Source organism: Sorex fumeus, unplaced genomic scaffold (genome assembly GCF_029834395.1).
Source record: "Sorex fumeus unplaced genomic scaffold, SorFum_2.1 ptg000007l, whole genome shotgun sequence".
NCBI classification, from domain to species: domain Eukaryota; kingdom Metazoa; phylum Chordata; class Mammalia; order Eulipotyphla; family Soricidae; genus Sorex; species Sorex fumeus.
In genome coordinates, this window is record NW_026606064.1 from 42,208,774 (window position 1) to 42,235,578 (window position 26,805).

The following is a 26,805-nucleotide window of genomic DNA, read 5'->3' on the forward strand; positions in this document are numbered from 1 at the left end:
TTTATCCTTGAGTTAATCTCCTGGAGGAGTGGTCTTACCTCTCTTTGTTGATTTGTCAATATTCAACCCACCTTTATGTCACCGCCTTATGTGATTGCTATATAAACTAAGACCATAAACTCAGAGGGGAGAGAGTCAGAGCAAGAGGGACTCAAGCTTGAGAGAAAGAACAGCTGTCCTGATCCAGGCACACACAGGGCTCAAGAGCACCGAACGCAGGCGGTGAGAAAGAGCCATCCAGTGAGCCCGTGAACACACAACCTTTGGTGTGATAAGATTTTACAGGAGAAAGGTTTTGAAGCTACAGGTCTTTGGATTTAGAAGTGTCAACTCATTGTCGATATTCTGACATATACAAAACAAAAAATAGATTTTCCTAAAATCTAGCAACATTTTTAGTTTTATGTGGCTGGAGCGATAGCACAGCAGTAGGGTGTTTGCCTTGCACGCAGCCAACATCGCCAACCTGAGTTTGATTCCTCCGCCCCTCTTAGAGAGCCCGGCAAGCTACCGAGAGTATCTCGCTCACACGGCAGAGCCTGGCAAGCTCCCCGTGACGTATTCGATATGCCAAACACAGTAACAACAAAGTCTCCAATGGAGACGTTACTGGGCCCGCTTGAGCAAATCCATGAATGGGAGGGCCTTTACCTTTTTACCTTTACCTATCTTCACCATAATTCATGTAATTTCATGAAAATTCTTGCCTTTCATATAAGATATGAAGTCTTTATTTCTATCTCACTCTGTAATAGATCAATTGTCAGAACAAGAATTATATTTTCTCCAGGTTTTCATATAGTTATTTTTATTATTTACGTAAATAATTTCAGACTAGAATTATTGGGTGCATTTAAAATCGTTATATTACAGACATTAATATAATGATGCTTCCTCCAATAGAATATTCAAAGATTATTACTAAATAGATAAATTAAGCAGTTTCTATCATTAGGAAATGATTCACATTACTTGCTAGCCATTAATTTTTGTTATTTTAGCAATCCTGTAACATTTTGGCTATGACGGGTAAAAACAGAAAAAATTAAATCTATAGATTCTTATAGATAAAAAAAATTAGTATATAAGCCCCATGTATTCAAAACTTTAAAAAGATCTGTATGAATTGTTGGTATTTAAAATTTATATATACATAACGTTTCATACAAGGAATTTTACCAGCACATATAATTGGTTATTATCTATACCATTCTGATTATTGGACTAGTAAGTTTTATGTATTGAGCAGATGATAGAAATGCTTTTGTGTTTTAAGTTAGATGTTGTCATGAACTTTTCTCTTTTCTCTTTTGAAATTAAAACCCACTAAGTGTAAAAAGTAATTATTATAAAAATAAAACTTTTTAAAAAGAAAGGAAAACTTCTAAAATACTGTTCAGTTCAATGACATGAATATGATACCTAAAAACTAAGATCTTTTAGAAACAGAATCTCTAGTGTCTTATTTAGAGCATACATTAAACATTTTCAAGTTAACGTCTTGATGACAGTGAGGTTATCTGAGGAGGAAGTCCTCCTTCTAGCTACCATTCCTTTGAATTTTCTGAGAACTGTATTTAACAAAGTTGTATTATCAGGTTGAAAGTTCCCATTAATCCTGCTGTCAGGAGAGACATTACATTTCTTTGTCCCCTTCTGCCATTGTATCTTTTTGAAAATAATATTGTAGTGACAAAACTCGAAAGATGTAGGTAATGTCCTCATTATTCATTTGAGGTAATAGCTTCTTAAACCCATAGACCAAGGTCATTTTTTTTTTTTGCTTAGCAGTGGTCTCATCTATTGAGCTGAATTTGTCATCAGCAGAGAGTAGGTTTCCTGAGTTATAAATAGAACAAAATTTCCTTTCAGAGTCCCATTGCAGATTTTTAAAATTATTCACAACAAGGCAATGATAATTTAAAAAATACATCTTTTTATTTCTTTATAACTGATCTGAACTTTCTCATGAGTTCTATTTTTTTCACTGACTAATGAAGGACCAGAATGAGGGATGATGCCTGGAAATATGTTTCAATCTTTCCAGTTAAAAATAACTGAATCACTTCCTGTTTATCCTGTCATTTCCTGATGACTTACTATTATTTGATTTTATCACAGCTCCCTTTTCCTTCTTTCCTTCATTCCTTTTATGCTGTGACATGCTCATAGGAGTAGTTCCATGATACATACTTTTTCAGGAGAGACTTTAGGTCTCTCATTGGCTTGAAGTACTGGTCTGGGTCTCAGTCCTCCACAGGTTTTAACCAAGGTGTTGTCTTAGTGTACTTTGGAATATTACCCACTTTCCTAGATAAATTTCATTTTCATTTCATCATCCTGTTAATCGTCGATTGCCTCGAGCAGGCCCCAGTAACGTCTCTTTCATCCTAGCCCTGAGATTATATTCACGGCTCTTTAGGAGAATGAGACCCATCATTGTTACTGGTATTTGGCATATTTGGTAGACCACGGGGAGTTTGCCAGACTCTGCCCTGTGGGCAGGCTACATTCGATAGCCTGCAAGTTTGTCCAAAGTAGGAATGAGATAATAAGATGTCGCGCGGCCGCGAATGTGGCCGCGCGGTTCCGGGATCTGGATTTTATAGTCTCTGAGTCTTGGCCGCTGATGGGATTACACGGCGCCAGGGGGCCAGGTGGTGGGTGTGACCCCCGCCTACTGGAATTTGGAGGATCTGGGTGGAAGATGCTCGACTCCAAATCGAGTAGGCTTGGAGGTCTCGGCCCCGGAACCCGCGTGGCTTTGTCCCTCTGCCAGTACCTTCATGTGTGCGGAGAGTGGTCTCAGCATGGTGGTGGCTGGTCCTGGAGGTCTTCGGCTGCCGTAGCCCTGGTCGGGGCGGGGAGGAAAGCTCAACCCGCTCCCCTCCAAGGGACTCTGGGAAGGAACACCCAGGCGCGGGGGCAGAGACTGACAGTGCAGTCTCCTAGATAAATACACCTTAATTTTTCAAAAGTGATAAAGTGTATGGTCTGTTCTCCTGGCGTGGTGTTCTTGTTCCTGACTCGACTCCTGCCCAACTGCAACAATGTTGTCAATTACTGTCCACCTCACTCAGAGATATTCTACTAGAGAAAATCCCAGTATGCAACATAATCTTAATTCTCATCTAGTTTCTCTGCTCACCATTAATGGGCCTCAGGCACTATTTTCCCCCTCCAGATATCATATGTTCTCTCTTTCTAAAATCTGCAGCCTTTCTCACCCCCATTCTTGTTGTTCTTGTCATCTTTGTGTTTGTGATGACTGGGAATTGCACACAGGTCTGGTTGTGGTGCATGCCTGCAGCCACATATCTGGTTGTAGTGTGGATGCACTCAGCCACTTTACTCCTTAAGTTTTTCACACCACTTTTAGTGTTTGCACTTATGTGGGGATTTCAGACTTTATTGTAAAGTACACACATTATGATTGTGGTGTTCTTTGGTAAGGGGTGATCACTTGGTGCTTTACCATATGCTTGCCAAGGTATATACTACATAGCTGTGGCACTAGCACATCTTTTTTTTCATTGTGGTGCCTACCTGGGGGGAGAGTTCACATCCTTTTTTTGTGGTGCTTATACACAATTGGTTGCAAGGCCAGAAAATTTTTGTGGCAACAGGAATTTTGAGAGCAGTACTGCCAGGGCCATATTTGGGGCCTTAGGGATTTTAATTGTGAACTCAAGACAGGTGTTCTAAATCACAGAGATATTAGGAGACTTTTCTTTTTTTTTTTTTTTTTGTGAGGTAAACAATTTATTTATTTTTTTTTTTAATTTTTATTTTTTTTTATTTATTTATTTTTTTTTATCATTTATTTTTTATTAGTGAAACACCATGAAGTATACTTATAGACTCACAAATTTTTGTGCTTGGGTTTCAGTTATACAATGATCAAGTACCCATCCCTCCACCAGTGCCCATCCTCCCCCACCACGGGTCCTATCATCCCTCCGACCCCCCATCCTCCCCCCCCCGTCCCACCCTGCCGCTGTGGCAGGGCATTCCTCCCTGTTCTCTCTCTCTTCTTTTGGGTACTGTGTTTTGCCAGAGAGGCATTAAGTGGCAGTCATGTTTGGTCTATAGACCACTTTAGCATGTCTCTCCCACCCTGGGAGGGTCTTCACAACACCCTTTATTTGGTGCTCTCTTCTCTATCTGAGCTTTTAGGAGACTTTTCTATCTCTCTGTCACAGGTTTACTTTAAAACAGACATAGGAGACTCACTGGAGTCTTTAACAAGACTGCTCAATTTCATACTCACACATTCCCTAAGTCTGGATTATTCTGGAAGGATGAGTTCTACACATTTATGGAAGTTAACAAAAACACTGAATGTTTCAATATAGTAACTCTAAAAATAAAATAACAAAATCTTACTTTTAGAAATACTTACTGGAAAAGATGTACTCTTCCTACTCCCTCAGATCTTTTTTAAAGATTTTTCTCTGATTGAGAGAAACTTTTCTTTTGAGTTTTGTACTCAATCTTATAGGGGAAAAAACACATATAATCCTGCTTAGATCCCAGAACAATCTGAATAATAACAGCGCACAGCTTTTGAAAGCAGATTATGCAGATTCACAGGCATCAGGCTATATGTAGGAAAAAAGGTGATGACAGTACTTCTGATGAGAGGATCAAAGTTTGATTAAGCCCATCATCTCTTTCTTGGGAGCTAGTCTGCATGGTTGCCCTGTTATAATATCTTAGATGTTGAGATTCCCAGATGAGACACATTGATAGGATCTGCAGGAAACTGGAGCATTGACCCAGAAGACCATTAATGCGAAAGAAACAAAACCACAAGAGGGCTGTCTTGTGGATATAGGTGCATTTTTAGAAGCAAAGTTAAGCTTTTGATCTGTGAGTTTTAATTTAATTTTTGCCTCTTGGCCTTTTCCTCTAGGGAGAAGAGCAAAATAAAATGTAAATGTAAAAAATGAAGCTTCATTCTTAGTATATTATGAATCATCAATAATTGTTCCTTTCTGTTGAACCAACCAGAGAGAGACAGAGAAACACAAAATAGGTTCTTAATTCATCTTGGATTTTCTTTTGTTTTTTTTTTAGGTTTGGAAAGCACGTGTGTGTGTGTGTGTGTGTGTGTGTGTGTGTGTGTGTGTGTGTTTTGGCGGGGGGGGGTGATACCCAGCGATGTTCAGGGGTAACTCTTGGCTTTGCAATCAGGAATTATTCCTGGTGGTACTCTGGGGAACATATGGGATGCTGGGAATTGTACAGGGGTTAGCCTCATGCAAGGCAAATGCCCTCCCTGCTTTCCTATCACTTCAGCCCCTGTTGGTATTTTTTTAATTAAACGTTACATTTATCTGTATTGTTGAAAATGTTACTACTTGGAGAGGTCTAATTCTTTAGGTCTTCATCAATCACTTAAAGTATAGAAAGAAATAATCATCAGATATTTATTCATGGTACCAACAGGTTATCAATTTATAGCAAATATTCAGGGCCAGATTGAGTGGACACATCTCGTTATTTTATTTACTACACAAAATTTTTTCAAGGGGTGGGGCACACTCAGCAGTGCTCAGGACTTACTCCTGGTTTTGTACTCAAGAATCCCTCCTGAAAAGTATCAGGAAACAATAAGTGATGCATGGCCTCAAACCCAGGTAACCAACATGCAAGGCAAGTGCCCTACCTGCTGTGCTCATCCTATACTAAACAAACTTATCTCATTTACTATCATAGTGCTATGATTGCCATGACAAAGTGCTAGCATGACTGTTAACTGTATAATAATAGCAATGTATATTTTCACAGTACTGAGATTGGTTATCTGAGATCACGTCAGAGTGTTATTTTTAGTTTTTTTTTTAACTCCCTTTTTGGTTAATGGCTGGTCTATTCCTTGTCTTTACATAATTTTCCTTCTATGTCTATTTTACTATAATTATGGAAAAGTAACAATAACGGGTCTCATTTCCCTGACCCTGAAAGAGCCTCCAATATGGCAGCATTGGAAAAGACGAGTAAGGAGAGACTGCTAAAATCTCAGGGCTGGGACGAATGGAGAAGTTACTGGAGGCCGCTCAAGTAAATCTATGAACAACAGGATGACAGTGATACAATGATACAGTGATGTCTATTTTAGTGCTAATTTCCTCTTTATATCCAGACAACTGTCATAGTGGATTCAAACCTCATTTTTACCTTAAATTCTCCTAACTACCCTGTCTGAATACAGTTACATCCTCAGAGACTAGGACTTTAGAAGTTCAGGAAAGGAACTTGGAGGGATGCAATTCAACACATGACATTGATGTAACTATTCAATTTTTTTTTTAAGAATATGGAACACTTTCACAAATTTGCAAGTCATCTTTCCTCAGGGGCCATGCTAATCATCTATTTCAATTTTAGGATATAGGCTACTTAGAGAGCACATGAAAGGCTTAGATTTATGCCAAAAATAGTAACAACAAATCTCACAGTTTGTTGAGACGTTACTGGTGCCCACTTGGGCAAATTGATGAACAACTGGAGGACAATGCAATGCAATGCAATGCAATTTTTTTTTACCATACATAGCTATGTTCAGAGTAACTTCTCACTCTGTGCTCAGACATAACTCCTGGCAGTACTCAAGGGATCAAACAATGCACAGAATTGGAACCTGATTGGTCACATGCAAGGCAAGTTCCCTGAGCTCTATACTGTCTCTCTGGCCCCCATTCTAAACTTTCCTCTGAATCTATCCTTTCCAGTTTATTCCCTGTAACTTGCTTTCTCTGTAAGCATTTACAATATGGCTTTTTTGTGACTACTTAAATAATAATTCTAATAATTCAAATGTGACATACATGTTGTCTTTTCATTTCTGAATGTTTAGTCACATATTGGTTTATTCCAACTGTTTGAAATGTTCTAGAAATTCTCAACGTTGATAAAAGCTGTGATTGGTACCATCATCTTGGAACCTCTAAAGTTATTCAATTATTCCAAATTTAAGATCAGTGTAAGTTCTTTTATAATAGAGAACAAAAGAATCTTTGTGTTTGTTTCACTCTTTTTCTGAGATCTAACAGATTATATTTCTAAATGCTCAAATATAAAAGTCCATATAAGTCATTCACAACTATTTTAAACTCCTTAGAATCTAGTCTGTGCTACTAAAAAGCTGCCAGCAGCAGTACCACATGTGAACACTTTAGAAGTAAGATATTTTAGGCCCTCAAACTAGATGTACTGAATCAAAATCTGCATTTTTAACAATGTTATTCATACACACATTAAAATTTGAGAAGCAGTGATCTAGCTAACTTTCTATCTTCTCTATTACTCAAGATAAGTAAAACAGAATAGATCTACCTCAGGAATGTACAATTTATTATACAGCTGCTGTATATTTATAGAATCTTTCTGGTTTTTTTTGTCCACGCCTTGCAGTGTTAGAGGCTTATTACTTTTTCTGTGTCTGTGCTCATGGATTACTTCTTCAGGGACTATTGATGGTACCAGGAATCAACTTGGAATTGGCCACATGCAAGGCAAGAGCCTTATCCTCTGTGCCTATATATGGTCAAGATACCAAATTTCAATGCATAAAAAAAGATTTTTACTTTCTAGACACATTCTTTTCATCTCAAAAATAAAAGATTGTGACTCACTTCCTGCCTAAGCAACATTCCTTATATTTTGATTCTAATTCTGCCCCTCTTTTTCTTTACTGAATCACAGTGAGATATACAAAGTTTTTCATGATTGAGTTTCAGTCATACAACTATGACAGATACCTTTCTTCTCTCTCTCTCTCTCTCTCTCTCTCTCTCTCTCTCTCTCTCTCTCTTTCTCACTTTCTTTTCAAGAACCTCCTTATCAATAATTCTCATTCACATGTAGGTTATATGCTTTCTATTCAAGAAGTTTGCCAAGTTTCCTAGCTAAATCAGATTTCTTGTTTTACACTTTCATTGTTCCCTTTAGTTTCTATTAATACTATTTGTCACTTTAGTTATATATTTGACTATAGCATAGTTTGTACAACATTTTGCCACTGGAATATAAAATACTCTATCTGTTATTAATACATTTTACATTAATGTCATTTTATATTTATTATTGATACTGTTATCTATAAGTATATTTTATATAGAAAACTTGAAGTCAAGGTACAGTCAAACACTTAATAGAGGAAAATAGATGAAGAGAAATTCACCACAGAGTAGAAATTGAAAAACCTTTGAAGGAACTACTTCTATCTCAAATTAACAAATTATTTATTATTATAAGTCTTTTTTTAGTATGGAAATTATGGTTATAGTCATGCAATGTAATTGTTTTATACTTGCAGTGCTGCTACATGCCCACTAGCAGAGTGCCAGGATTCATCCACAATTGTACCCAGGACCCCTAATTCCTTCCCTCTCCACCTGGCCACTTGCTTTTATCTCAGAGTTGTTTTCACTTGGGGCCACCTAATGCCTGATTGCTTCCTTCTTTCTTTCCTTTGCTCCCTCCCTCCCTCCCTCCCTCCCTCCTTCCTTCCTTCCTGCCTTCCTGCCTTCCTGCCTTCCTGCCTTCCTGCCTTCCTGCCTTCCTGCCTGCCTGCCTGCCTTTCTCTCTTTCTTTCTTTCTTTCTTTCTTTCTTTCTTTCTTTCTTTCTTTCTTTCTTTCTTTCTTTCTTTCTTTCTTTCTTTCTTTTCCTTCCTTCCTTCCTTCCTTCCTTCCTTCCTTCCTTCCTTCTTTCTTTCCTTTCTTTTCCTCACACCCACCAGTACTTGGGACACACTTGACTCTGCATTTGCATTCAGGAATGACTCTTGGAGAGACTCAGGGAACCATATAGGTTGCAGGGGATCAAATTCAAGTCAGCCACATGCAAGGCAAGTGAATTATCTACTGTACTATCTCTCCAAGCTCGTTACTTTGTATTCTGAAAATTAGTTAGATCATCTAGTTTTGGTTTTATCCTTTCTGACTCCTTCACTTGGTATGACTTGCTTTAATTTCTTCTAATTTACAACAAATTGCAAGATTTTATCTTCTCTCTCTCTCTCTCTCTCTCTCTCTCTCTATATATATATATATATATATATATATATACACCATAATTTATTTACCTACTTGACTCTTGATGAACATATCTTGGATATTATGAATAATATTTCAGGAGCTAGAGAGATGATACAGAGGGCAAGGAACTTGCCTTGTATGTATCCAGTGCAGTTTTGTCAATACAGGCACCCCATATGGTCCCTCGAGGCCACCAAGAGTGATCCTGAGCACTGGATTAAGCCCTGAGCACTGCCAGGTGTGGCACTTTCTCAAAACAATAATGCCTCCCGAAATAAAAAATGCTTCCTTTGAAACACGGAAACACATCCATCCTTTCTGGGCTGGAGCGATAGCCCAGCAGGTAGGGTGTTTGCCTTGCATGCAGTCAACCTGGGTTCTATTCTCAGCATCCCGTATGGTCCCCTGAGCACCACAGGAGTAATTCTTGAGTGCAGAGCCAGAAGTAACCTCTGCATCACTGGGTGTGACCCAAAAAGAAAAAAAAAAACACATATCCATCCTTTCAGATAAATTTATTGCAGGATCTTATGGAAGCTCTATTCTTAATTTTTTGAGATCTCCAAACCATTTTCCATAGAAGCTAAACCAAGCAACAATCAACAGTCCTATCAGCAGTGAATAAGAGTTCTTTCCTTTTTTGTCACTACCCTCTAGCACTTTCTGTGTTGTTGTTGTTGTTTGTTTGTTTGTATCTCACACCTGGCTATGCTCAGGGCTTACTGCTGGCTGTGGGATCACTCCTTGCATTGCTCAGGTATCCTGCAGCCCTGCCTGCAGTTGAACCAGTTCAGGTCATGCTGTACCTTACATGTACTATTTCTGGCTATTTCCAAAATGTTTGATGTAGATCATGCTTGCTGTTGACCTGGTTTGTCTTTTTCTGATAAATTCATAATGATCAGTCATATATTTTATGGCTTCTAAGTTTTGTATATTACTTAGAAATCATTTATTCTTTTTAAAAATCTGTATTGAGATATACAGTTACCAAGTTGTTCATGATTTGGTTTCAATCATACCAATACCTGTCCCTTCATCAATGCACATTCCTCACCACCAAAGTCCCCAGTTTCCCTTACACAACCCTCCTTCTCCCTCTATCATGGCCACGGTCCTCCCGTTGTTCATTGATTTGCTCGAGCGGGCCCAGTAACGTCTCCATTTTGAGTCTTGTTACTGTGTTTGGCATATCGAATACATCATGGGTAGCTTGCCAGGTTTTGCCGTGAGTGCAAGATACTCTCGGTAGCTTGCTGGGCTCTCTGAGAGGGGCGAAGGAATCGAACTCGGGTCGGCCATGTTGGCTGTGTGCAAGGCAAGCGCCCTACCCTCTATGCTGAACTTTTTTTCTCTGTCTCTGTCTCTGTCTCTGTCTCTGTCTCTGTCTCTGTCTCTCTCTCTCTCTATCTCTCTCTCTTTCTCTCTCTCTTTTTAAGAAACATTCCTTTGTGATTAAAAGCTGAAGTTATATGCTTACCATGATGGGACAAAAAAAAAAACCCAAAAAAACCAGAAACGTCATTTATGGGAGGAAAGATAGGATGATTACTCCAATAAATTTTAAGGACAAAATAATTACAATGTTTTAGATGACAGAGTTGAAAAGTTAGTTATGTAAACTGAGATAGGCAGTGTACTATATTTGTATTAAATAATTTTAATTTTCTTTTTTACATAAGTTAAAATCATATAACAACTAATCACTGTAAATTGACTTTTGTTGATTTATCTTCTTATAGTTCCATTTGCCATTTCTTCAAATTTTGTTTAAGTAAGGAATATGAAATAAATTTGTTATATGCCTGCCAAGGGGGCAGGTTGAAAGATGACAAGGATATTGGGACACTGGTGGTGGGATTGGTGTTACAATATTGTATTCCTGAAACAATTCTATTAGAAAAAGCTTTGTAAATCAGCATCTTGATCAATTGACATCCCGTTACTCATCGATTTGCTCGAGCAGGTGCCAGTAATGTCTCCATTCGTCCCTGTCGCCTGCTAGTGTAGCCCAATGGTGTCTGCTCATTCTAGGAACACAAAGAGCTTCAAACCGATCATTCAAGGTCTTGACAAAGAAGGCTGACCATCTCGTAGGTGGGTGGTCACATGGTCTTTTGATGTCCCGTGGAATCCAGTCAGTAATGGCTCTAGTCTAGCGGTTGTCTCCAAATTTCATTATGTGTCCTGTCCATCTGATTTTCAACACCTTGGCAAACAAGACAGTGTCCCTGATTCTTGATCATCTACAGAGGTCAGAACTTCAGATTCTTTCTCTCGTTTGAGTGAAGCGTGATACTCCAAGCATAGTTCTTTCGATTCCTCTTTGGGAGACCTGAATAGTGTCCTCTTTTTTTGTAGGGCCCAGGTCTCTGGGGCGTATGTTAATGCAGGAAGAACAATGGAATTGAAGAGATGTGCCCAGAGTCGGAGGTTCTTTGTCCTCTTAGCTATTTATTCTATGCTCAGGAAAGCGTTCCAAGCTACTCTCTTCCTCCTGCACAACTCCGGTGCAAGGTCATTCATCATGCTGACTTCTCTACCTAGGTCCACATAACTGTTGCATTCGAAGATGCAAACTGATTTGCATCTTAATCATCATGATCACTATCACGATCGTCCTGTTGTTTGTCAATTGCCTCGAGCAGGCACCAGTAACATCTCCTTCATACTAGCCCTGAGATTTTAAAAAGTGCCATATTCAAGGCTCTTTCAGGATTAGGAGAATGAGACCCATCATTGTTACTGGTATTTGGCATATTGGGTATGCCACGGGGAGTTTGCCAGACTCTGCCGTGTGGGCAGGTTACATTCAGTAGCCTGCCAGGTTGTCCAAAGTAAAAACAAGACAATAAGATGCCGCGCTGCCGTGAATGCAGCTTTCCAGGAGCTGGCTTTTATAGTCTCTGGGTCTTGGCCATTGATGGGATTACCTGGCGCTCGGGGCAGTTGGTGGGTGTGACCCCTGCCTACTGGAAGATGGAGGATCTGGGTGGAGGATGCTCAGCCCCGATCCGAGCAGGCTTTAAGATCTCAACCCCGGGACTTGCATGCCTTTGTTCCTCTGCCGGTTCTTTCATGCGTGTAGAGAGTGGTCTCACCATGGTTGTGGCTGGTTCTGGAGGTCGTCGGCTGCTGGGGCTCTGCTTGGGGCGGGGAGGGAAACTCAACCCGGTCCCCTCCAAGGGGCCCTGGCGAGGACGACCAGGCGCGGGGGGTAGGAGACTCTGCGCTGTTCTCTTCCGGGGGCTGGGTTTTATAGTCTCTGTGTCTTGGCATCCCACCCAGATCCTCCACACAGATCATCCATCTTCCAGTAGGCAAGGGTCCCGGCGCCAGGTAATCCTATCAATGGACAAGACCCAGAGACTATAAAACCCAGCTTCCAGAAGAGAACAGCACAGAGTCTCCTGCCCCCATGTCTGGCTGTCCTTACTGGGGCCCCTTGGAGGGTGGCGGGTTGAGTTTCCCTCCCCACCCCGAGTAGAGCCCCAGCAGCCGAAGACCTCCAGCATCTTAATTAAATAAATAAATACAATTTTTTTTAAAAAAGTCATTTTTGGTTTTGAAACTAGGAGTTTATTTTAGTGAAAAATATAACTAAAAAATTATAACATTTTGGTTGCTTACAAAGTTCCAATAAGGTATTATTTGGTTTGAGGGTTTTTTTCAATATTTTCCTTTCTGCTAATCTGAAATCCAGGTTCAGTTTATGGACTAGAGTTTAGACTCCCTGTTGAGGGTGTGCAGTTATTCTTAGAGAGACACTGGATTGTCATACAGATGAAGGTGAAGAAAACGAGATCATGACATTACTACTCAGAAGGGAGCAAAACTGGTGTCTTGCTCACTTCAGGCAATAACATGGGTGAGGAAATACTATTGATAGTGAAATGATTTTTCATTTATTTACTTTCATTTTGGGCTGGAGCGATAGCACAGCGGGTAGGGCGTTCGCCTTACACGCGGCCAACATGGCCGACCCGAGTTCGATTCCTCCGCCCCTCTCGGAGAGCCCGGCAAGCTACCGAGAGTATTGGATATGCCAGATACAGTAACAACAAAGTCTCCAATGGAGACGTTACTGGGCCCGCTCGAGCAAATCGACGATCAACGGGAGGGCCTTTACCTTTACCTTTACCTTACTTTCATTTTGTATATGGCATTGAGTTGATAGCTTTGAAAAGAGAAAGTTCACTAAGTAGTGTGGTTATGGTAACTGAAACTTAGACAGCAGTACGCTATTATTGTGTGCTAGATGCAATAGTTTTGTAAACTCCTGCAGATTATAGAATGGAGTGGTGGGAAATCTTTTTATCATTTTATTCGTTCTTCTAGTATATACATTCATTTTTATATGTTCTGTACTGGTCTGACTGTTTCGGATTTGAGATTGAAATAGAATTGTCTTTAAGGAATAAATGGACAAAGGAGAAACTAATGAGAAACTAGACCAGTAATGAAAGATGAGGATACTGCTATAAAAGACAATAAACACTGCGACATAGATGAGGTTGGAGTGGTCAGAGAAAACTGTTTTTAATTGATTTCTTGACTGAATTCTATATTCTATTGAGATAAACTGAAGTAAAATTCTGGAGATGTGATGGAAAAGGCAGTATGAAATGAGGAGAACCATGACAGTGTGATTCTGAGGAATTTTACATGCTTATATCTGTTTCGAATATTAGTATTTGCAATGCAAAAAAAATCTCTTCCACTTTTACTAAGAAGTAATATTTTGGAACTCTCAAAGCAACAAATGTATCTATTAAACAAGAGATAAAAGAGTATAAGCACTTGCCAGGGCTAAACATTCAGAAGACCAGTCAAGTGTTTCTTTTGTCGTTTAGACTAAGGACTGCATTGCACCTTTAACTGGTCTTACATTTCAGCTAATCAGTAATCCACTTACAGACTTTAGGGGCTATAGCTTTAATGTAGGATAACATTGTTTTGACCTTCCTCCCTGGCCGCTGGGAGCTAGTGTTTGTTGGTTGCCCCCCAACCTATCAATTACCTTTGTCTCCTGATCAGACTCTGACTTGTAAATATTGTCTTTCTCTTCTCCTTAATGTCCTTTGCATGGTTAGTTATTTAAGAGCAGTTGTTTTTTGTATGGATACAAAAATACAGTTAAAAAGACAAGCCTGTGGCTTGGGAGTTGATTGACTCCAGATACCATACCTCCTGGACATCTGCTCTCTCAATTTAAGACTCAGTTGCCCTTACTTCCTAGATCCTCAAAAGCAGGATCCCAATGAGGGACTGGATGGACCCAGGGCAAGCAGTGAGCTATGAGCTACCCTGGCATCGAAATGGGTCTGGTCAAAGTGCCCTAATGCTTAACTATAAGTTAAGAACTTAGTCATGGACAAATTCTGCCATGACTCAAAAGTAGATTTGGACTCTGCTGGGGTTAGGAATGATTGATCCAGTTCTGAGCACCTCAGTCTGAGTCTGTGGTGAGTTGTCCCCAGAAGAGTCACCCTATAAGCCTAAAAGTGTCTATTACTGTGTCCATACAGAATGGTAAATATTAGAAAGTAGAACTAAAGATGTTAATTAAGTTGCAGATCTAAGGAGAGGAGAAACACAGCACACCTTAAGGGCTATTTTGCCCTTGTGGGCTGCAGGTGGTCAGGAAGATTGGAAAAACTTTTGATCATGCTTCTAGTGGGGAGGCGTGGTTGGGGAGGCGTGGTGAGAGGATGAAAAAGAGTGGCTGTGGGAAGAAAGGATGAATTGATTGATTGAAGGAGAGGGGGATTGAAGGAGACGCTTACAGAGACAGACAGCAGAGAGACAGCAAGAGAGAGAGAGAGAAAGGAAGAGAGAAAGAGAGAGAGAGGAGACAGATACAACAGGAAGTAAGAATTGAGTGGTTTGAGAGAGGTAGGCACAGAGAAAGAGAGAGAGAGAGAGAGAGAGAGAGACCCAGAGAGCCCTCAAACATCTGTTAATGTGTATTCCCCACACGTGAAGGGCTTACACAGCCCGCCTGAGGGGGATTTTTCACAATATAGTACAGCGGGTAGGACTTGCATGCGGCTGACCGGGGTTCGATCCCCAGCATTCCATATGGTCCCCTGAGCACTGCCAGGAGTAATTCTTGAGTGCAGAGCCAGGAGTAACTCCTGTTCATCACTGGGTGTTACCTAAAAAGCAAAAACAAATAAACTTTTATTTAAAGCAAACAAGAAATTAGAACAACCCCCATGCATGTTACTCTGAGATACTTAGAAAAATACAAATGAAGTCACAAATGGAAATAAATTAATATAAATTAATATAAACATAAAATATGGCAACATATTTATATGCAAAAATTTTATCAGATCTGCCCTTTTTTAAATTAAACATAGAGCTGAGAAATTGCTAGTAAGGCATCATTTCCTTCTATACCTCTCCTGGCTATAATGCTTCCTTTTAAAATTGAATCCTTTTATATTACTGTAGATTTGTCAATATTTGGGCTTCATTAAGATACAAGATTGTTTCTGTTTCTATCTTTTTTTGCCTGGGAGTTAAAATTTTGCTGTCATAGATACAGAATATAGAATAAAGTCAATATATGAGTGTACTTTAAAATAAAATAATACTTCTGCTATAAAATACATAAAAAACACTGAAAAACATAATAATAGAATCATTCTAACTTCAGCTAAGTATCACGGACTTTTCTTCATGTCTGACTAAATTGATACTTTCAAAATGAGTTTAGAACACACCTGTACAGCAATATCAATAAATGGGTCTTTTTAAAAAATCCTGTTTATTAAAAAAAAATGTAGTCTTAAAAAAGGCATCTTCTATTTATAATTTGTCCACAAAAGGTATTCCACCAACCACATTTTTTCTTACATATTGAAGACAAAATTTTACCCTTATTTTTCGTGAATTGAGGCTGGAATAATAATATAGCAGGTAGGGATTTTCTTTTCATGAGGCTGACCTGATTCAATCCCTGGAACCCCATATAATACCAACCCCGAAACTGCCGGGAGTGGCCCCTCAGTATAGAGCCAGGAAAAAGCCATGATCACTGCCAGGTGTCTCCCAAAATAAAACACAACAAAAAGCAAAAATGTGTTAGAGCTGTATTAAAACAGTTAGGACTCTTGCCTTGCGTGTAGCCAACTGTGTTTAATTCCCAGCAGCCCATATTGTCCCCCTATCCTGTCGGGTGATTCCTGAATGCAGATCCAGAAGTAACCTCCAAGAAGCTTCACATGTGTCCCCGAAATAAAAGCAAAAGAGAAAGAGGTCTCCCTCCTTTGTCTTTGTGGTGTGTCTAGGTGAATCCATATCAAATGCATTTAAAAACATTGTTAACCGCTTGGAGCAGAAAAGCAAATGGACTATGTGTTAAACCGAGCCACCAAGCCTGCCCGGAGGGGAAAGGGTGTTGTCCCGCTCGCCCGCTCCTCTCTGGAAAGAAAGATGGCGGCCGCACGGCAGCCTTGTGGAGAGCAGGTTTGAGCCGGGGGCGGGGGGCAGCGGGGGCCTCATGGGAAGGGGGGCGTTCTGGGCCGTCCTTCACGCCCGACCGAGGTCACCAGCTGCCCCCCACGAGCGGCTCTCCGGCACGGCCACGACTCCAGAGCACAGAAACCAATCTCTTAACTATCTAACTTTTAATAGAAATACTTCCAGGGTTAATAAGTGAAACAGCAGAAATCCAAAACCATCATTTTATTCTTAAACCCAGCTGTAGAAAGCAAATCATTTCACAACACTGTTTCAGCATATCTGATTGGGGGGGGGTCGTAAACTCTAAACAATAATTGTGTATCTTCTATCGAAACAATGTATCTAGTCAAAGTAAATAGAGTATTAAATAGAACTCATCTGCCTCACAGGAATTGGGAGGGGTGGGAGGTGGGGTTCTATTGGGGTTCACGGTTAAAAATAAGTATTCGTAAAGGGAAATGTGTTTGATACTTACATGACTGAGACCTAAACCCGAAAGCTCTGTAACTTTTCCCACAGTGATTCAATAAAGAAACTATAAAAAAAAAATAAAAACATTGTTAAAAACTTATTGAACTACCATGAGGTATAAAAAAAATTCAAATTTTTCATGATTATTTCTTTATACAATGTTCAAGCACTCATCCCTTTATCCGTATCCACCAATGTCCCCAGTTTACCTCCTGCCCCCGCCAGACACTTTTAATTTCTGTTTTCCTTTTAGTCATTGTTGTTTGAAATAATGTTACTAAAAGAATATCATGCATATCTCTTTACTTCCTCTCATCACCCATTTCTTTTACCAGAGACTTCCCACTAAAAGTATCTTTTCCAGATATTTCCCACTATATTGCTATAGTGGTGTTATCTCAAACCTAACCATTGTGGCAGTCTTCCTACTAAGAACCAGTTCTTTTGGCCTTTATTTCTATTTGGGGGGAGATATTACTCTTCAATGATCATTATTCTGTCATTTTTCTTTATATATCAAAAATGAGTGTGATCATTCTGCGTTTGTCCCTCTCCTGACTCATTTCACTCAGCATAATACTCGTCATGTCCATCCACGTATTACCAAATTTCATGAGTTCATTTTTCCTAATGACTGCATATACTCCATTGTGTAGATATACTATTGCTTCTTTATCCACTCATTTATTCTTGAGCACTTGTGTTGTTTCCAGATTTGGGGCATTATTAATACTGCTGCAATGAACATAGGAGTTTAGATGCTTTTCAGGCACTGTGTTTTGGGGTCACAAAGGTATATTACTAGGAGCCAAATTGCTGGATCATCAAATCCTATTTTTTTGAGGAATGTTAATTTTGTTTTCCAAAATGGGTGGACCATTATAACCAGCAGAGAATGAAGGTCCCTCTCCCCCACCTTCAAGACCATACTGTATTTTTGTTATTCTTCAAGATGAGTGAAAGTCTCTTTGTTGTGATATATCATTGTTGTTTTGATTTGCATTTCATTTATGTTTAGCCTTTTTTTCTACAAGAAAATATAAAAAATTATATGATCATACAAATTTTTGCAGAATAAGCATTTAACAAGATTCAGCATCTATAATGATAAAAACTTTGGGAATTGAATCAAAGTCATTTGTCATAAACCCACAGCAAATATTTATATTCAGTGGTAAATAACTAAAAAACTTCTCTCTTAGATTAGGCATGAGAAAAGGTTGCCACTCTCACCAATTCTATTCAATATAGTACTGGAAGCATTTTCCATAGTAATTAGCCTTGAAAAAAAGATAATAAGGACATCCACAGAGGAAATGAAGAAATCAAGATAAAACTATTTGCATATATAAAAACATCTTTATAAAACCCTGCAAATTCTAGCCCAGAAAGTTCCTACAAACAATAGATTTGTACAGTAGAATGACAGCAAACAAAATTAAAATGCAAAAATCCCTGGTTTTTTTATATCCAAAAAATGAAATAAAAGTGAGAGAAACTTAAATAACATCCATTTGTGCCTCAGAAAATTAAATATCTCAGACTTAACAACTAAAACCTATACAAATAAACTGAAAAATACTACTTCAATAAATTAAAGATGATGCAAGGAAAGGGAAACATACCGCTATGTTCATGGATTGAGTGGATTAAAATTATTAAGATGGCAATTTTAACATTATTAAAACGGACTGGAGCGATAGCACAGTGGTAGGGCGTTTGCTTTCCACGCAGCCAACATGGCCACCCGAGTTTGATTCCTCCGCCCCTCTTGGAGAGCCCGGCAAGCTACCGAGAGTATCTCGCCCGCACGGCAGAGCCTGGCAAGCTACCCGTGATTTATTCAATATGCTAAACACAGTAACAACAAAAGTCTCCAATGGAGATGTTACTGGGCCCGCTTGAGCAAATTGATGAACAACGGGAGGACAGTGACAAAATGGCAATACTCTTTAAAACATTGTACAGATTCAATGCAGTCCCTATAAGGATACCCATGACAATTTTCAAAGGAATAGACATAAGAGTCCTGAAATTCATATGGAACAATTAGTCCTTTTCCCCACAATCCCCAGAATAGCTAAAACGAACCTTGGAAAGAATATGGGAGGCATCCCTTTATCCAATTTCAAACTGTACCACAAAGTGGAAATAATTAAAACCGCATGATATTGGAATAGCAACAGATCCTCAGGTCAATGAAATGGAGTTTAATGTCCTGAGATTGACTCTCTAGTATATGATCAGTTAGTTAATCTTTGATACAGGAGCAAAAATTATGAAGTGGAGCAAGGAAAATCTCTTCAACAAGTGGTCCTGGAAAAACTGACTGCATGCCAAAAAAAAATGAACTTAGATCATTTTTTGGCTCCTTGCACAAAAGTTAAATCAAAATGAATTAAAGTCCTCAATATTGGACCTGAATCCGTCAAGTACATAGAGGAAGACATAAGAATAGCTCTCCATGGTGGTTAAACTAGAGAAAAAGATGAAACACCACTGACCAGGCAATGGAAGCAAACATAAACAATGGTACTACATTAAATTAGGAAGCTTCTGCATCTCAATGGAAATAAAAACCAGAACACAAAGACAGCCCATGGAATGGGAGAACTGTTTTGTCCACCACTCATCCAATAACAAATGGTCAATATCTAAGATATATAAAGTACTGGTAGAACATTACAAGGAAAAAAATCCAATCCCATCAAAAAATGGGGAGGAGATGAACAGAAACTTACTTAAAGAATTAATTCAAATAGCCAAAAGATACAATAATGAATACCCTATGTTAAATGCATTTTAATCAGCAATAATTGTAAAATAAATAGTTTGAGAGCAAACATTTGTTATATTAAACATTTTACCATATTTTAAATGTATATTTCTTAAGATAGGTTTCATATTTTTAAGTATATTTCAAAGACAATATTTTTGGCAAATGTGCTCATCAAGTTTGTGACTAAATTATTGTTAGACTGTTCTATTATTTTATTTAACTATAAATAGGTATTGGTAATGTGATTCACTTTACAGATCTTTGAGATATATAGGCAGCAACTATAACCATTCTTTGAGAGGTAAAATGCATCCTCAGTTCATATAAAATTTCATTGATGAAACTTATGAATTTATGAAATTTTATGTTTATGAAATATGTTTATGTTTTTATAAATATTATATTTTACAAATAAATATTCACATATTTTTGAATTTATGAAATTATGTTTATGAAACATGCATAACTACTTACTTACACGTTATTTTTAATGTAATATATAAATGAAAATCCTGGAAGTAAATTTAAATAAAAATGAAAAGTAAACAGCTTTCTCTAAATCACCTATTTTTAATATTTCATCATCATTTCATACAAGATATGTGTAGGCTGGAAACGTTAAGTTCTCTTGATTCTTTTCACTAGCCAACCCTATGCCAGAGTAACCACAAGGCTATAAAACAAGTTTAGATTTTTTTCTATACTACACCAGTTTAGAACCACATTTTTTCTATTCTGCATTATTACCAGCAGAAATATTCTCTGCCCCGTTTTATTTCTTGTAGCCAAAGTCAACCCACCTATAATTGCCAAATTCCTTAAAAAGTTCTCTGATAAAGTCATTATTTTGGTCAAAAAAGTATTGTATGCCTTGTTTCCTGCATGCATTACAGAAAGTAGCACAAGTCCTTAGCCTGGAATACAAGAAATGAAGATTCTTGAACCTGGAGCCTCTGTGAATAGTTTTATTAGTTTTAAGTTTCTATTGTTTGCAACATACACTATGTAGGTATTGTGGAGTAAATGATTTTTATTTACTCCTTTTCATCTTTCAACCCTGACATAGATTCCTTTAGCAGCTTTGTATGATGGAGATAAAATAGGAAAAATGAGAACATATATTCTGAGTACCATGATTCAAGATTATTAACCAAATAGCAGCAATGGTGCATGATCAACACTCCAATAAAGAATTACTGACTTCAGTGAGGTTTGGTAGACAGTGCTTCTATAAACTCAATGGACACAGGTGAGACTTAGGTGAGACAGTTGTGTAAATGAGTTGTCAGTGCCCTGCGAATAATGAAAGTATAGTTCAAAGACAATAAATATTAAAGTCTAAAAAAATAGTAGGATAAAGAAATAAAGACAAAGGCTTGAAACTTAGAGCAAGTTCAACTTAACTTGAGAAATAAGGAAGGAGTGAAAACAAGGAGTGAAATGAAACAGGGATCATCTTTTGAAGTATTGGTTACATCTTATTAGGGATTGTGTTGGAAGTACACTGGACACTCAATAAATTCACTGAATAAATGAGAAAAGCATTCAAACATAACTAGTAACTTATTAAATACGGATGTTTAAAACTTAAAGTCTAAGTGTTCATATTTAATAATTTACTGGTTTGTATCTTGCTTTCTCCTAAAAGAATTATGTAAATACAGTGTTTTTTTTTAATATTCCATGTATAGTTGATACATTATTGTAATAGTGAGAAGCATTTCCACTAACATGAGTACCAAGAATTATGAGTTCTTAAATGTAACATATACATTTCTTTTTTCTTTCTCTAGGCTCAGACATTGTTCAGTGGTTAATAAAGAACTTGACTATAGAAGATCCAGGTAAATTAACAATTTTATAATTGATTTTTTTGTTATGGTAAAAAAGAAAAATTTCTTGGGGCCAGGGAGATAGTACAGGATATAAGGTGCTTGCCTTGATGTAGTCAACCTGGTTCTATCCCTGGCACAGCATATGGTCCCCTGAGCACCACCAGGAACAACCCCTTGAGCACCACCTGGAGCAAGCCTTGAGTACAGAGTCAGGAGTAACCCCTGAGCACCTACAGGTAGGGCCCAAAATCTCCCCCCAAATATTTTCTCAGGGTTAATATGGCAAAAACTATACTTAAATTATGATCAATTTTAAATGATGTTTTATAGCATTTACACAAATTTTTATCATTCACATAACTAAGATTTAGTGTGTTCTTATAGTTCTGACAAGTTTTATATCTTATAAAACTTCACTTTGGTGGTCAGTAATTACTTGATCAATAAATAATTCTCATAGATTATTTTATAAGAGATTATTTGGTAATGAGATTTTAATTTATAAAATACATAAAAAATCAATATTAATTTACCAGTTTTTAAATGTATTTTTCACTATTGCTATTTGTAATTTCAATTTTTTGTGATGCCTTCATGGTTTTTCTACTGTTCTTATTAGCTCTTTTTCTGAGGTGGCTATTGTATTTATTCTACGGCAATAAATTTATTCCCAAAGTTTGGGAGAAGTTTCTACCATGTTTTATATATGTGATACATTTAAATGACTTTAAAAATATTATATATGGCGCTGGAGAGAGAGCACAGTGGGAAGAATGTTTGCCTTGTAAGTGTCCAATGCAGGTTGAAGGGTTCAATCCTTAAGCATCACATATGTTACTCCAAGTACTGCCAGGAGTGATCCCTGAGCACAGAACCAGGAGTAAACCTTGAACAAACCCAGGTGTGACCCAAAATTCAAAAAGTAAGCCAACATAAGGACTGGTCAGTGATTGAAACTAACCACAAGTGTGTGTGAGGCTGAGGGTAGGTAAGATAGAAAAGAGATTGCTATAACAACAGTAGCTGGAAATGATCACGCTGGACAAGATCTGAGAGTTAAAAGTAGGCAAGGATATTCTTTTGTTTGTTTGTTTGTTTAAGAATATTCCTTTTACCTACTTTTTTTTCCACAAAAAAACATTTTATTTTTTTCCAGACTTACACATTTTTGTGTTTGGGTTTCAATTATACAATGATCAAACACCCATCCCTCCACCAGTGCGCATTTCCCACCACCTCGGATCCCAGTATCCCTCCCAGCCCCCAGCCCCCATCCCACCCTGTCTCTGTGGCAGGGAATTTCCCTCTCTCTCTCCTTTTGAGTGCTGTGGTTTGCAAAAGAGGCATTGAGTGGCAATCATGTTTGGTCCATAGTCTACTTTCAGCATGCTTCTCCCATCCTGGGAGGATCCTCTCAACACCCTTTGTTTGGTGTTCCCTTCTCTTTCTGAGCTCCCTTTTCCCCTAACATGTGTGGTTGGCCTCCATGTCATTGAGTAAAATTCCTGGTACTAATCTCTGCCATTCTTGGGTGTTAGTTTCCTATTTTGTTACTTTATGTTCCCCAGATGAATGCAATCTTTCTATGTCTATCCCTTTCTTTCTGAGTCATTTTACTAAACATGGTACTTTCCACGTAGTACCACTTGTATGTAAATTTCATGACTTCATCTTTTCTAACGGTGACATAGTACTCCATTGTGTAAATGTACCAGAGTTTCTTTAACCAGTCATCTGTTCTCAGGCACTCAGGTTTTTTCCAGATTCTGGCTATTGTAAAGAGTGCTGCAATAAACAGACAGTTGCAGCTGTCACTTCAGCTATACTTTTTTGCCTCTCTGGGATATATTCCCAGGAGTGCTATTGCTGGGTCAAATGGGAGCTCAATTTCTAATTTTTTGAGAATCGTCCATACTGTTTTCCAAAAGGGTTGAACCAGTCGGCATTCCCACCAACGGTGAAGGAGTGTCCCTTTTTCACCACATCTGCGCCAGCACCGGTTGCTTTTGTTCTTGTGGATGTGGGTCAGTCTCTGTGGTGTGAAATGATATCTCATTGTGGTTTTGATCTGCATCTCCCTGGTGATTAATGATGTGGAACATTTTCTCATGTGTCTTTTAGCCATTCGGATTTCTTCTTTGTCAAAGTTTCTATTCATTTCATCTCCCCATTTTTTGGTGGGATTGAATATTTTCTTTTTGTGGAGTTGAACCAGTACTTTGTATATCCTTGAAATTAACCCCTTATCAGATATGTAGTTGGCGAATATCCTTTCCCATTCTGTAGATTGTCTTTGTATTTTGGTCACTGTTTCTTTGGAGGTGCAGAAGCTTCTTAGTTTAAGATAGTCCCATTTGTCTATCTCTGTTTTCACTTGCTTGGCCAGCGGTGTGACATCTTTGAAGACACCATTAGCTTCTATGTCATGAAGGGTTTTGCCAACATTTTCCTCGATGTATCTTACAGATTCCGGTCTGATGTTGAGGTCTTTAATCCACTTAGATCTTACTTTTGTACATGAAGTTAGGCAGAGATCTGAGCCCATTTTTTTGCATGTAGCCGTCCAGTTTTGCCAGCATAATTTGTTAAAAAGGCTTTCCCTACTCCACTTCACTTTTCTTGCCCCTTTATCGAAGATTAGATGCTCATATGCTGCGGGGGTTGGGGGGACGTCAGTATATTCAACCCTGTTCCATTGGTCTACAGCTCTGCCTTTGTTCCAGTACCATGCTGTTTTAATTATTACTGCCTTGTAGTAGAGTTTGAAGTTAGGGAGGTTGATTCCTCCCATTTTCTTTTTCCCAAGAATTGCTTTAGCTATTCGTGGGGGCTTATTGTTCCATATAAATTTCAGGAGTGTTTGCTCCAATTCTTTGAAGAATGTCATGGGTATCCTAACAGGAATTGCGTTGAATTTATACAGTGCTTTGGGAAGTATTGCCATTTTGACAATATTAATTCTCCTGATCCATGAACAGGGGATATTTTTCCATTTCCTCATATCCTCTTTTATTTCCTAAAGTAGAGTTTTGTAGTTTTCTTTTACAGGTCCTTTACTTCCTTAGTTAAGGTGATTTCTAGGTACTTGATTTTCTGGGGCACAATTGTGAATGGGATTGTTTTCTTCATGTCTCTTTCTTCTCTTTCACTATTTGCATATAGGAAAGCCATGGACTTTTGGGTATTGATTTTATAGCCTGCCACTTTACTATACAAGCCTATTGTTTCTAGAAGTTTCTTGATAGAGGTTTTAGGATTTTCTAAGTATAGTATCATATCATCTGCGAATAGTGAGAGCTTGATTTCTTCCTTTCCTACCTGGATTCCCATAATATCTTTTTCTTGCCTAATCGCCATTGCAAGTACTTCCAGTACTATATTGAACAGCAGTGGGGAGAGTGGACATCCTTGTCTCATCCCTGATCTTAGAGGGAAGGCTCTCAGTTTTTCGCCATTGAGGACGATGCTTGCTGTAGGCTTGTGGTAGATGGCTTTAACTATATTGAGAAAAGTCCCCTCTATCCCCATTTTGGCTAGGGTTTTCATCATAAATGGGTGCTGGATCTTGTCAAATGCTTTCTCTGCATCTGTTGATATAATCATATGATTTTTATCTTTTCTTTTGTTGATATGGTGGATTATGTTGATTGATTTCCGAGTGTTAAACCAGCCTTGCATCTCCGGGATGAATCCTACTTGGTCATGGTGTATGATCTTTTTGATGAGTAGTTGAATTCTATTTGCTAGTATTTTGTTGAGAATCTTCGCATCCTTGTTCATCAGTGATATCGGCCTGTAGTTTTCTTTTCTCGTGGTATCTTTGTTTCCTTTTGGTATTAGAGAGATATGGGCTTCATAGAAACTGTTTGGGAGAGTTTCTGTTTTTTCAATTTCCTGAAAGAGCTTGAGAAGGACTGGCAGCAGGTCCTCTTTAAATGTTTGTAAAAATTCGCTAGTGAATCCATCTGGGCCCAGGCTTTTGTTTTTGGGAAGACTTTTGATTGCAGTTTCTATTTCGTTGATGTTAATAGGTCTATTCAGATACTCCAGGTCTTCTTGATTCAGATTTGGGAGATTATAGGAATCCAGGAATTTGTCCATTTCTTCTAGGTTCTCTTGTTTCATGGCATACAGACTTTCAAAATAGTCTCTAATGATCTTTTGGATTTCTTTGGTTTCTGTTGTGATATCCCCCTTCTCATTTCTGATTCGGTTTATTAGGGTTCTCTCTCTCTCTGTTTCTTTGTGAGTGTTGCGAGTGGTTTATCTATCTTGTTTATTCTCTCGAAGAACCAGCTCTTGGTTTCATTGATCTTTCAGATTGTTTCTTTGGTTTCCATGTCATTGATTTCTGCTCTAAGTTTTATGATCTCTTTCCTTCTGCCTGGTTTAAAGGATATTCTTGATAACCTTTCAGTATTAATAATGCAAGCCACAATGCCCTAAAGGATAGACAGAGAGAGAGAGAGAGAGAGAGAGAGAGAGAGAGAGAGAGAGAGAAGAAAAGCCCCTGCCAGAGGCAGGCAAGGGGTGAGGGGTAGGGGGTGATGGGAGGGAATCTGGGGACACTGGTACTGAGAAATGTCCACTGGTGGAGGGAAAGCTGTTGGAATACTGTATGATTGAAATCCAATCATGAACCTCTTTTCAATGTTCTAAAAATATAATAATAACAAAATAGGTTGAAATTAAAAAATAGTCAACAAACAGAAAATTATATAAGAGCCTATGCATGTGCTTAACAATTAATTAGCACCACTAAAATGTTAACAGGATGTGCATTGTTTAGAAAGGATGCTGAGAAGCAAAATGTATATAAATGTTACCCATTTTTATTTTTTTTTTGGTTCTCTATTTTTCTAATTCTACTAACAAATTCCTATGTAATAGCAGCAGGTTGTTGTATAAATCAATATTTATTTTTTGTTTATTGTATTATTATTCTCTTATTATCGATGTGTTGATGGTTTGGTGATTCTTAAAAGACCTCCAGTTTGTGGTGTTCAGGGGTTATGCAGTGCATTGGATAGAACTGTGGGCTTCAAATATGCAAGGTAACTGCTCTACTACTGAAGCCACTGTCAAGCCCCATTATTCACATTTAGTATTTTAATTGTATGTAGAATGTCCTCTCATAAGTTTAATTCATGCGATTTGTAATAGAACCTGTTAATTTTTTCTTAATAAACTTGTTCAAACATC

The 26,805-nt window shown here is 38.2% G+C and overlaps 1 protein-coding gene and 1 pseudogene across 3 annotated transcripts in view; one reads left to right on the forward strand and one right to left on the reverse strand.

Moving 5' to 3' along the window:
• Positions 1 to 26,805, forward strand: part of RGS7 (regulator of G protein signaling 7) — a 468,689-nt gene that overhangs the window by 296,622 nt on the left and 145,262 nt on the right. For all 3 annotated transcript variants that reach the window (XM_056130847.1, XM_056130848.1, XM_056130849.1), the window contains exon 4: positions 21,562 to 21,612. In XM_056130847.1, coding sequence (XP_055986822.1) covers positions 21,562 to 21,612 — 51 coding nt within the window. The remainder of the gene's footprint in view (positions 1 to 21,561; positions 21,613 to 26,805) is intronic.
• On the reverse strand, positions 6,317 to 6,416 carry LOC130017144 (uncharacterized; annotated as a pseudogene).